This window comes from Globicephala melas, chromosome 14 (assembly GCF_963455315.2).
Source record: "Globicephala melas chromosome 14, mGloMel1.2, whole genome shotgun sequence".
Lineage (NCBI taxonomy): Eukaryota > Metazoa > Chordata > Mammalia > Artiodactyla > Delphinidae > Globicephala > Globicephala melas.
The window spans coordinates 76,585,037-76,598,666 of record NC_083327.1 but is presented as its reverse complement, the minus strand read 5'-3'; the positions used below and the strand labels follow the sequence as shown (position 1 = coordinate 76,598,666).

General features: G+C 35.0%; 1 protein-coding gene across 6 annotated transcripts in view; it reads right to left on the bottom strand.

Annotated features, from left to right (window-relative positions):
• The window catches only part of SCAF8 (SR-related CTD associated factor 8), a 193,645-nt gene that overhangs the window by 135,547 nt on the left and 44,468 nt on the right, over positions 1-13,630 (bottom strand). For all 6 annotated transcript variants that reach the window (XR_009558804.2, XM_060283709.1, XM_060283710.1 and 3 more), the window contains 6 exons: positions 13,124-13,254; positions 10,925-11,101; positions 9,228-9,307; positions 7,355-7,472; positions 977-1,108; positions 606-718 (listed from right to left, as the gene is read on the bottom strand). Coding sequence is in view for 5 of the 6 variants with exons in the window: in XM_060283709.1 (XP_060139692.1) it covers positions 606-718; positions 977-1,108; positions 7,355-7,472; positions 9,228-9,307; positions 10,925-11,101; positions 13,124-13,254 (751 nt within the window). In the remaining variant the exon portion in view is untranslated. The remainder of the gene's footprint in view (positions 1-605; positions 719-976; positions 1,109-7,354; positions 7,473-9,227; positions 9,308-10,924; positions 11,102-13,123; positions 13,255-13,630) is intronic.

Sequence of the window (13,630 nt, the reverse complement as noted above, 5' to 3'; positions counted from 1 at the left end):
TAGCAAAAACAATATACACATGCTACAAGAAAATTTACCAGGTTAAGAATAAGGCGCCTCCAACTCAATCTGAATGAGCATGCACATTAGTGAGCCTCAGCCATGCTGAACAGCCCACAAAGAAACCATTTCTAGGATATGTTTTGTAATAGTCTGATATGCTTAATGTTTATAAAAATAATTTTTGTAGTTTTATTTTTATAATCATTTTTGGTATTATGAGATGAAATGGAATGTGAGAAATACAATGGAGTTTCTAATACTGGTCCTCTACAGCTTGATTTAAGTGTTGTTCAGGGGCAATAATACCCTAAGCTGACTATCATGATGTTATTAACTAAAACCAGATATAACCCCAAATCCAAGTCTCGTGATACTGCCGTGACTCATGCAAATCATTCAAATAAATGGCCACAGCCACACCCAATTAAAAACAGAACACATGTTTTCTGTTTTTTGAAGTTCTGAATTACTTCTTCCTGAGAGAATGTCACTCTCAGAAAACATTTTCTTTAATCTTGATGCAAAGAAATAAAGGATGCAAAAAAGTAAAGCCAACAATTTAAATGTTCGCACACAGCTATTCTTAAATAGGATTGTAGAACCTTGAACGGGATCGTGAATGCGTTCTTGATCTGGAGCGAACAGCCACTTTCTTTGCTTCCTGTTCAAAGATCTCCTCTTCTACTCCATCTTGCCCTTCATCTATATCCATATCCTTGAAAGTCAAAAGAACAGCAGACAAAATGCCTGGTTGAGATTCAGCGTGTATTGGTAATTCTGCCTTACAAAATATTCACCATAGTAGCATTAATGACTAATAGTAAAATGGTAAGAATGTGGAGCTTAATGAGTAGGAAAAAACCATTCAGGTTTACATTATTTACATACAATAAAAATTATTACTATATTTTAAGATTTTTTTTCTGTAATTAATTTTATAAATTTATGCCCCAGAAAAACATTTACTTTTTACCTGTTGCTGAATATCTATGGAATCATCCAAATTTGCTTCAGGTTCAAGGAAATGCTGTTGACTGCTCCCTTGTGATGGTGACACAGAATGCTCTGACCCAAATGTTCCTTCTTGACTATCCTGAGGAGTTGCCTATTGAGAATGTACACAAACACACAAACATTGGGAAATAATGAATATTATGAATATTGTTACAAATGAAACATCACAATTACAATTTTAAAAAGGAGCCCAATACCTAAAGAAATCCCATTACATCTTTTATGATCAATCTAAAATGGCACTTTTGTATAAATCCAAGTTTACTTAAAAGCACAGAATACCTCCATAAAAGGGAGATATTATAACACTAGAAAGAATGGTAAGATAAAGTAGGTCTCCAAACAAATTTTATATTGTGGAAAATATAAACTACCAAGAATAAAGGGACTGTATCATGAATGATATATAAAGAACTAAGTCACCCAACTGCACGTGTAGAAGCAAAACGAAGCTCAAACCCCAATATCAAAATCACTGATCTTGCAAAATCAGTTCTCAACTTGGGTCTTTTTCAACCTCCACCTCTAGGAATTGACAAAAGAGTATAAGGAAGTACTCAAATATGTAAAATATTTCAGAAAGACTAATAAAAGTTAGGCAATGCAGCCTAATTATAGGAAAAACTAAAATTTAAACCTTTTTGCCCCCCTAGGACTAGAATTACAGCAACTTGCTATAGGGATACTGCTTACATGGTACTAATCAGTATGAACTTGACTAGCAATTACATACACTATGGTGTTAACTAAAATTGAGAAACTGATTATTATGAAGAAATGACTCCCTAGTTAAACATTCCTAAAACATGATCTCACAGGTGTTGAGGATTAGTAAGAAGAGTTGGTACACAAGTTGGGGACTATTATAATAATTAACAGAAAAGAGCAACTCAAAACTACTGTTCCCTTGCTACAAACTCTGTGATTGTGAACCAAGTTACTCCAACTCTGAATTTGTCTCCCTACATGTAAAAGGAATACAACCACAGTGATTATAAAAAACAATATTGTATTATAAATTTCAAAGTTGCTAAGAAACTAAATCTTAATTGTTCCCACCACAAAAAAGAAATGATAATTATTTGACATGATAGAGGTGTTAGCTAACACTACAGAGGTAATCATATCCCAATATATAATCATATCAAATCAATATGTTGTACACCTTAAACAATGCTATATGTCAATTATATCTCAATAAAATTATTTTTTAAAACTTACTCTAATGACATTTAAACTGAAAGAAAAGAAAGCAGAATAAAAATTAAGAGCCAAAAAGAGCATTAAAGAACTGTTCCAAAAAAAAAAAAAAGGAACTGTTCCAAGTGTCTTAATTTATGAAGGAACAGGCTCCCCAAAGACAAGTAACATTTTCAAGTTTAGAAATAAATTAAAACTAAAATCAGAATTAAAGTTCTATTAGTCTTTATTCCACAAAATTGACCAAAGAGTTGGTAAATAAGTATATGTTTGAGAACAAATCAAAATGTTTTTAAAGCACAGTCCTGGCTTATGCCTTTAAAATGGTACAATAAAACTAAAATTCTTAACAACACAGCAAGATAATTTTCAACTTTATCCTGAGCTGTATTGTTTGCTCCTAGTTCAGTACTCATACATCCTTCACATTATTTACTTCTTACCTCACCATTCACCTTGAGCATCCTACCTACCATCCACCCACTTGTTTTTCATCTTTGATTTTCTATTAATGGTCAACCCTTGGTATAACCAGCAGAATCCACTGCAACCAATGCTAGTTCTTGAGCTTCTTTTTTGAGCAGTTTTACCTATTTGAAAAGGTTGTGATTCATGACTTTTATTCTTTCTTAACAATCTTATGAAGAACAAAGAGAAAATCTACTTTTAATATTCTACCAAATTTTATCTTATGATCTTGCAGTTAGCATTAATTAGGTCCACTGGACCCTTAGCTATATCTAAGATATGGTACGGGATCTTAGAGGTTTTATTTTCCTATATACTGAAACATTTTGCCATTTCATCATCCTAAGAATTATTCCATTATTACTCATCAATTACTCCCAACTGTAGCCAAAAAGACTAAAATAATAACAAAAAAAATGGAATTGTTGAGAAGCGTGATTCAACAGTGAAACCATCATCATTCAGTTTTACTGCATCACCAAAACCACTGCATTATATTTCAAGAAGGTATAAATAAGACTGGAGACATATCTGTAGTCTGCTTTTAGCTTTCCTTGGACAATGGATATTTAGATGTTTCATTTTCTGTCCATAATGGCAAAGAGAAGAAAACTGACAAAGAAACGTATTTCACAAAATTTTTTTTTTTTTTTTTTTTGGGCACAAAGCCTGCAGGATCTTAGCTCCCCGACCAGGGATTGAACCCGCGCCCTTGCCAGTGTAAGCGCAGAGTCCAAACCACTGGACCACCAGTAATTCCCAATATTTCACAACACTTAGACAAAGCAGATGATGAATGCAAAAAAAAGACCGCAGCATTCTAGACTCTAATGGTAACGGTGAAATTTAATGTTTAAGTGAAATACCAGACGGTGAGTTTTCAAATGACTGCATCCCAAACGTATTTCTCAAACTCAAGAACTAATGAGCGAAAAATGTATCTCTAAGGACAAAAATCTCTAAGGGTATTTTCATTCAATTAGTCATTCAACAGGAAGGACTTCATCTTATAGTATTTTGGAACAAGAAGCTGGACTGTCTGTTTTGTTAAAAGAACATGTGACATTTGAACTTAGTTGACATAAAAAGGTTTGCTATATTTCAACTATATTAAAATTCCTAATTATGTTTATTTTCCCCTATCCCTTTAGCTTCGCTTTTAAATTATTTGTAAGATGACTAAAAAATATTTTTAAAAAACCAAAAAGACTCCATAGAACCCAGGTGGCAAATGACTTTTTACCCTGATATACTGATATACGTCCTTAGAATACATCCTGGTATATTCATCTTTAGTTTCTTCAGCAAGTCTTCAGGCAAAGCATCAGTGATAATACTGAGGGACTTCCCTGGTGGTCCAGTGGTTAAGAATCCGCCTTCCAATGCAGGGGGCCCGGGTTCAATCCCTGGTCAGGGAACTAAGATCCCACATGCTGCGGGGCAACTAAGCCCACACCGCAACTACTGAGCCCATGTGCCACAACGAAAGATCCTGCATGTCGCAACGAAGATCTCACGTGCCACAACTGAGACCCGACGCAGCCAAATAAATAAATAAAGATAATATCGAAAAAAATAGAAGACAAGGATAACAACAGTTAGCAGAGACTTTTTTCAAAATTGGATTAACATTCACTCAGTATCACATTTTGATCCCTTATAAATCTACTTTCCTCTATTTTTTTCTGTATAAGTGGCAGGAAAGACTGTCAAAAAACCTTACTGAAATCCACACATGCTATGCTACACCTACAGCATTTTCCTAATTTATGAGTCTAATAACCTTACAACATCAACCTCAGTACCCTGAAATGCAACTCAAGTCTCTTAATTATCACCCATCTTAGTTATCATGTTCAATTCTCCTCTTTCCATTATATTCTCCTCTATAAAAAACTACTGAAGCAAAGTAAGTTACATATTTCTGATATCCCACTGACAGCTCTTTATTAAGTAGCTGAATCTTCTATAATCTTTTTATTCCTAACATTCTTTTTAAAGCCCTTTTATTAGTCTTATCATTTTCATCATCAGCATTTCATTCTATGACTCTGACACCTTTTGGATATCCTGATAAAACAATTATCAAAATCACAACTCCAACTTACTCAAGACAATAGAAATCATTCCTCTTATGATATGATTGTTAGTCCCTTCACAATTCAACCATTCTCAGAAAGTGCTCCCATTTTCCACTGGTTTTCCATCATTAGATAAAAGACCTCAACCCACACCCAAGTGTGGTCAAAGCTGCAAGGAACAGAGTGGCACTAGCAAACCTATTCTTTTCTCTGAGGCGCTCTAATAAATTTTAGGCAGCAATACGGAGCTTACTGGTAAACAAAAATGCTTAATTTTTCTGCATGTTTCACCCCATCTTAAATACACTAAAGGGAACTGGTTTGATAAAGCCAATTACACAACTTATTAAATTTGTTACTCTGTTGATATTTACTTTTCAATTTTAAATTTGTGATAGGCTTTAAACACTATTCACCTTATGCATTAGAAAAGTTGCTTTTTTTTCTTCACTACTCCCTTTTCTTCACTGCTTATTTTTGAATAAGGAAGCTTTTAAGAACATCTACTCCTTTCAAAGAGATCTTATTACTATATCTTCTAAAATTTTGGAGATGGTATAGAGTAATCAACTAAGACCAGAGTTCTTTTTTCTGTTTTTGGTTGGTAAGATTCTTAAAGCAAAATCCCTCTCCAGTTTTTAGTAACTTTCACCTCAGTAACCTGGTGTTAATTACAAGCTCAAGCTCAAGATCCAGGTCAAGAGTGCTACACCTTTACTGTCTCTGCTGAACCTTCATCCTACTGCTTCTGCTAAAACTTCTGAAATGAAATTGGAACTAAGGCAATTCAAAAGTGTCACATCTATAGCTGAACAAATCTGTTTAGATAAACTGTTCCATTACTACTACCTCTTGCCTCTGTAACAGCTCTGACAACCTGTTTCTCTTCCTTGAGTCACAACTTATGTTTTTCTTTAAATAACATCCAGGTTATTTTTTTTTTTGGCCACACTGTGTGGCATGGGGGATCTTAGTTCCCTGACCAGGGATCGAACCCGGTCCCCTGCATTGGGAGTGTGGAGTCTTAACCACTGGACTGCCAGGGGAGTCCCCAAATGTTCTTTATTGTGCTTTGTCTTCAAGTTTCTGAATTCTTAGGCAGATATATTTTATTTTCTTGACATAAAATAATGCACCTACCCAACTACTTCTATCAGAATTATTTCTACAAAACAAGGTATGGAATTCCATTCTCATAATTCCAGGTACAAATTCCAACATACAAATATCATCAAAATCCATTTTACAAGGACTTCCCTGGTGGCGCAGTGGCTGAGAGTCCGCCTGCCACTGCAGAGATCGAACACGGTTTCGATCCCCGGTCCCGGAGGATCCCACATGCTGCGGAGCGGCTGGGCCCGCGTGTCACAACTGTTGAGGCCCACACCCCTGGAGCCCAGGCCCCGCAACAAGCGTGGCCCCTGCTCACTTCAGCTAGAGGGAGCCCACGTGCAGCAGCGAAGACCCAACACCGCCAAAAATAAATAAATAAATTTATATTTTTTAAAAAAATCCATTTTACATTTACTCTTTGCATTAAAAGGGCAAGTTCGGGGACTATGCCTTCTTAAGTAATTCTCCCTCTTCCATATTTCCATAGTCCTTCATATATATACCTCTATTTCAGAAACCAGGATTCTGCCTTGTGTTCATATAGATATATGCACTCCATTAGAGAAGAGCTTACTTGAGGCCAGACACTTCTCTGTTCATCTCTGTATGTATTACCTAACAATGCTCATACTTTAAAAATATTTGTGGTATTGTATTAAATTCATTAGAGTCAAAAAGGTTTGATTAGGAAGAAGTGTGAGTGGGGGGAATTCCCAGAAACTCATATCCAAACAGTTTAACATCCGTTAAGTATTTCTCATATAGAGCAAAAAGAGGCTTTGTAATGGATTTAACCCTAGCTTCACAACAATTTGACATATTTTATCAATTCTAAGGTATGATTTTTCTTTACATTTTATCACCCTGAAATTTAGAAGATTCTTAAAACTCCAGGGGATGTTATACATACAAGTATCTAAAAATTCTTAGCTATACGTAAAATAATGGTGGGTCTTAAGACTGATGATATATGATACTGTGTACTTTAACAGTAGATATTTCGATTTCACTAAGCTTCAATTTCCTACAATGTAAATGAGATTCAAAATACCTATCGCATAAGCATTAACTGTAATCATGCCTAATAAAGCTCCTGCCACATACTAATAACAGTCTAATTAAAGACAGCAATCTATTTTGTCATCATCACCACCAACAACAGTAAAATCATCACTATCTTGGCTTGACAGGGAATTGAGAGGAAAGGAAAGTTTTCAGCTGTAATACTGAAACACCATCTCTGTCTTCTGTTCTCTAATTCCAGTATACTGAAATTAATGTTCTCAATGGATACATAAGTTGCCAGTAAACATTTTGATTACCAAAAAACAAAATGAAACAAAAAAACAAACAAAAACTGTAAAGGTCCTGAAAAGACTGATCTCCCTAGTAATAAACAGCTGAAGAAAAAACATCACCAAATGACAGACTGTACAAAGCAGTAACTCTAAAGACCACAAGATGGGGATATAAACCTTTTGAGGCTGTTGCTGTTCCAGGAGTTGCTGTCTGAGATGTTCAAGATTTTGCTGCTGTAGCTGTTCTGCTATCTGATGAAAGATGGAATTGTTCACAGATTCTGAAACATGAGAACTAAAAGGAAAAACAAGTGGAAATGTATATTAAAATCCAATAAAGATAATATGATAATAACTGAATATTCGAAAAGAACACCCCAAAATGCAATTAAATGGAACATACTCTACTATTATACTCTATGTTTACTTTTGAAATATTCACACAGAAAATAGAATACCTCAGAACATTAATACGTTAAAATAGAAATATACTCTTCAATAGTGTTTCAATAGATGGATCACATGTTAGAGATACTCTGATGAAGATCTGATATTACTGCCTCACAATATTAAAATACATATAAATTAGTACTTTTTACATTACAGCATTTTAAGAAAATCTCAATAAAACACTTATAAAAAGAGTTAAAAGTACTTAAGCATTGTCACTCTAACTCCTTCTTTAAACTATGAGACAGTGGGAAAAATGTTCCATCAATCACTATATGTGAAATCTACCATCATAATTGATTATACACTCCGTAAAACTAATCTGCTTTCTTTAGAAAAGCATTCACATTATTAGGTATGTTAACGGAAACAGTGTTTAGATAAGAGGAATTAATAATTTAACTATACTCTGGGAAATTCACACCTGGAATACACCTGGAATTCTGGGTGCCACAAGGCAAGACATGAACAAAAAAGAGGGCATCCCAAAAGGGGCAATCAGGATGGTGAGAAGTCTTGAAACAGTTGGAAAAAAGTGTACTTCATCTGGAGCAAATAAACCTAAGGGGAAGAATGATACCTATCTTCAAATACTGGAATGGCTATTTCTTTCTCAAAAGAAAATGGAGCAAATTTGTTTCCTTGCTTCAGAAAGCAAAATGGATCAGTGTATAGAAAGCAAATCAAATAAGATTCAGTAACAAAAGATCATACAGTATTAAAAATTACCTTCTTGTCATAGAAGGCATTAAAACAATGGATAAATAACCTATACAGATGGTTAAAGGAGATTACTACATTGCTCAGGACACTAAGCTACATGATCTCAAATGCTTCTTACAACTTTAGAATTCATAATCTAAAACATTAGTTTTTAATTTTTTCAAGTAGAATCTCTATCATAAGCATATAATTGCAATTTTACATATAAGTATATTTTTAATATATTATCACAATATAGAAAACTAAATAACTATTGAAATAAGATTTCTAGAGGCTTTCCCCACTCATCATCCCTTTCTAATCGTCCCACCTTCCACCCCTGCTCTCCAACATCCTCCTTCCCTCTGGTCCTCTCATGAACCCTCACCGAACCTAAGGCTCTGCAGAACTGTATCACTGATTTAAAGAAAAACATACAATCCATTTCTTTAACAAACAAAATCCCTACAACCCTATTCCTTACTTCTGATTAGTCTGATCTACTCCCAGAATTTAGTATACTTCCTAGTAGTGCCCACTGGCACTAGAAGCAAACGTCTTTCCTATAAATATTCTTACAACAGAGTTAAATAACTTAAAGCCTAATATAGACAACAGAAAATAACACAACTAGATTTATCAACACATCAATTTTCCAGTAAAGAATATTGACATATCCCAATTATTTACAAAGTTCTTAGGAAGAGTCAAAATAACACAGGGAAGCAACAAGCAGCAATTCTACCATCTTTCTGTAATGTGAGAGCTCAAGAGCCTGAAATAATAACTCAACTCACTCAAAGTACACTCAGTAGCTCAATGGCAACGTCCCATACAATGTTTATAAAGATAACAGAAAAAATTTATGGTTTATAAAGAAAAACATAATGACTCTTACAGTTGAGAAGCTGGAATTTCCTTTTTGGGCTCTTCACTATGCTCAGAATCTTCCCCAAAATCAAACCTATCCATCAACTTCTAAGTGGGGGGAAAAAAAAAGAGAAAGAGACAAATTTAAAAGTGCTTTGCACAAATAAAAGTTGCAAATGCTATTTTGAAGGTCACTGACATCCCATTAATTTATCTCTATCATTTAAAATGTAAATGTTTCATATCATTTTATTGTTATACTCCAATAAAACATTTTATTTGAGCGGATCTTTACTTTTCTTCAGGGCATTTTGACAGACATTGCCTTATGAAGCAAAACAATCATGACACGCAGGATAAATACCAATACTCTTAACTTTATAATATAAAGAGAGGATTAGGATTAAAATAATTAAGTGGCTTGTCAATAGTAACAGAGCTTGATTAAAAAAAAAATCTAGAACTATAATCAACAGATCTGTTACTAGCGCAGTTCTCTCAGAATGCTCCATTGTCTTCTAAATGGTCAATTTAAAGACTTTTTGGAAGCTGCAGGCTAAAAAAGTCTAAGTAATAATCTCATAAATCAATATTTATACTTCTATGAAAATTACCGTAGCAGAAATAAAAATAATACAGATAACACTTCCAAAGTATTATAATATTCCCATAAATAGCAAGAATATTAAGCATATCACACAAGTTAAACATAAAAGATTTTCAACTTTAAAAACACTATTCTTGGGGCTTCCCTGGTAGCACAGTGGTTGAGAGTCCGCCTGCCAATGCAGGGGACAAAGGTTCGTGCCCCCGTCTGGGAAGATCCCACATGCCGCGGAGCGGCTGGGCCTGTGAGCCATGGCCGCTGAGCCTGCATGCCCGGAGCCTGTGCTCCACAACGGGAGAGGCCACAACAGCGAGAGGCCCGCGTACAGCAAAAAAAAAAAAAACAAAAAAACCCACTATTCTTTAGTTAGACCTCGATTTATCACAGCATAGTAACAACTTGTAAAGAAGCTTTCCTTTGAACTTTCACATACTTTACAATTTTAATTCTAGCAGATTAAAATTATAGGACGGACACCATAATTAATATATTTGTAACATCCATAAAATAAATTAGGAAGTATAAAAAATAATTATCTGCCTCAACAGTGAATACAGGGGGCTTCCCTGGTGACACAGTGGTTGAGAATCCACCTGCCAATGCAGGGGACACGGGTTCGAGCCCTGGTCCAGGAAGATCCCACATGCCACGGAGCAACTAAGCCTGTGCGCCACAACTACTGAGCCTGCCGCTCTAGAGCCCGCGAGCCACAACTACTGAAGCCCGTGGGCCTAGAGCCTGTGCTCCACAACAAGAGAAGCCACCGCAGTGAGAAGCCCGTGCACCGCAACTAGAGAAAGCCCACACGCAGCAACGAAGACCGAACGCACCCAAAAATAAAATAAATTTATTTTAAAAAAAAGTGAATACACAATTTTACTGACCAGTTATTATTAGTCAAAAGAAAATATTCTAAATGTTGCCAGTGGAATTATAAAATTACTTAATTTCTTTCAGAAATTTGAACTTTTTCTAAAATTTATATCTTATAGAGTATGATGGATGTTAAAATATAAAATAGTGCTACGGTAAAATGTAATTTACAGAATTGGAATATACATGATAGTACAGAAAATTCAGTTCTTCATACAGAACAGATCTCTTATCTTAGTTTTTACCTTGTTAAAAGACACTCCCTGTTCTAGGGGATTAAGGGTGCTGGCTGCTGCAGCCGCTGCTGTGAGCTGTGCTGTAAGAGCCTGCAGCTGGACCACAAGGCCGGCATCCAGGGCTTGCAAGATGGAAGGCTGAGGCTTCTGCTGCTGTATCTGTAAAGTCTGTATTAACTGCTGAAGCTAAAGGGTGGGGGGAAAAAAAAAAAGAAAATTACTACAAACAGGTGTTGGGTTTGTAATAAGAATACTCATCTAAAACTTTTGGTCAATAAAATTTACCATTCTACAGTCTAGAGACCAAGAAAAAATATATACTAATTTAAAAGTTTTTTTTTTTTTTAAAAAAAGACTTTTTGTGTGTGCCATATATAACACAGTCCTTAATAAGTTTGTCTTGCTTCTGGAAAGTCAGGGAAGTTTAAACAAAATAAAATGATCACACCATGACCAACGGATAAAAAAACTCATCACAAGCAGACTTTTTTCCACTAAGCTTTTTCATCCCTTCTTCAATTAACTCAATCTCTGTAAAAGGACGAGCACTTACAACTGCTTTTACTATCATTCAGATTTACCATCTGATAACACATTCCTGAAAGCAGCTAAGAAAATAAGAAATCTGTCCCTTGGAGCAGTCTGAAACTAAGGAAATTAAAGGTGAATAGTGTCAACAAGAGTTGAAAGCAATCCCTGTCCCCCCATTCACCCTCCCTCTTAAAAAATAGAAACAGTAGTAAGATGCTGAAGATAGTTCAGTTCAGTAAACCCTATATATAACCTAGTAGTAATTAATACTTTCCTACTCAAGATGTAAACCCAAGTTAAATCTGAAAATCATCAGTTTAGAATAGAAAAAGAAAAATAGAAAAGCTATTGCTAAATAAGACATTTGCACTCTTCAAGTTCAGTTTACAGTGGGAGAAGGTAAAAACATGCACGATGAAAGTAAAATAATTTCATCTGAAATAGCAACATTAAGAAACAAACTAGTGTCTTTACCTATCATACCAACATTTACTACAAACTACTAATGTGATAGGAAAGAAACTACAAAAACATATGATAGTTGAGCTACTGCACTGAGGAAGCTCCAAAACAGGATGGATGAATAAGAGGGAGGGAGAGAGGGAGGAAAGAAGAAAGTAAGGCAATTATCACATTTCTCCTTTACACATTTTAAATGTTCCTTTTGACATCTCCATTTCCCCCCACAGCGCTGTTATTCTTTCAGGTACCCAGGCTCAAACACTGCAGCACCCTACTTTCTTTCCTCTGCTCTGACTTCATATCTTATAGATCACTGTGTCTTCCTGACTCCTTGTTCTATTCTTCCAGAAAATCCACACTCTGGCCAAAAGTATTTTTTTAATAGATGTCTTTTAAAATGACATTTGCTTTACGAATTACTTTCAAAATATCATTATCACAAAAGGTTATTAATTCTATAATTTAATCTAATATCCAATTCAGTTTCCCAACTGTCCCAAAAATGTAGAAACTGGATCCAATCTAAGACGATAATTGAACTGTTTTTTTACATTTGTAAATCACTAAAATGGTTCCATATTTTTTTTGAGATTGTCTTTTAAAGAGTCCACAACTGCACCGTTTTTTACTTATTCATATCACAATTAACCTGCTTTTTAGAGGATAAGTTAAAAAAAAAAAACCAAACAGATGCTAGACTATCCTCATATCTTTCCATGACTAGTTCCATTTAAAGTCTCAATTCAAATGTCACTTTGTCAAAGATGCCTTCTCCTGGCTACCCTAATTCTGACCCCTTCCCCCAAACTTAGTCACTGTAAAGACTTACCCTGTTTTAAGTCATATATCACTATCTAAATAATGTTTTATACTTCTTTACTGTTTGTCTCCCCCAAGATAGATAGGTATCTTCTTCAAGGTAGAAGACTTCCCTGCCTTGTTACTGGAATAACAATAGCACCTAATAACGTCTGGCACAAACTGTGCACTTAATTATTTTGGTGTGGAACGAATTATTTGTAAAATAATCTTTAATGGCATAAAAGTGTTCATGATGCATTACTAAATGAAAAGAAAACCAAGTTACACAGTACTATATGTAGTGTAGTCATTTTTAAAAAATAAAACACATACTCCTTAGGTGGTACATAATGAAACAATGTGTTAGGAAAATAATGAGTCCTAAATCATTGACACAATAAAAAAGCTGCTCACCTGTTGGCCTTGAGGACTTTGTAAGATCTGAGCTACAGCTGCAAGTGTATCTGTATTTGTTATCTGAGACACCCACGGATCAGGTAAACCTTGGACCACATTGGCTGGAGTAACAGGTGTCACAGGAGTTCCTTTTAGAAAAGACATCAAACCCAACCCCAATAAATATGTAGGTACATAAATAAGACTTGGAAAAGTAGAGAGATTTGTTCTGTCACTTTTATAAAATATGTACAGATTTATATAAATGTAATTTTACTGTCTCCATTTTGAAAAACCATTACAGAATCAGGTATGTTAAAACAACAACAATTAAAAAAAAACGACCTAAAAGAGCTATCCATACTTGTTCTCAATTAACTAAGTTACTACTTTAAAGGAACCTACAGGGATTTCCCTGGTGGTGCAGTGGCTAAGACTCCACGCTCCTAATGCAGGGGGCACAGGTTCAACCCCTGGTCAGGGAACTAAGATCCCACATGCCCCATGGCATGGCCAAAAATAAAA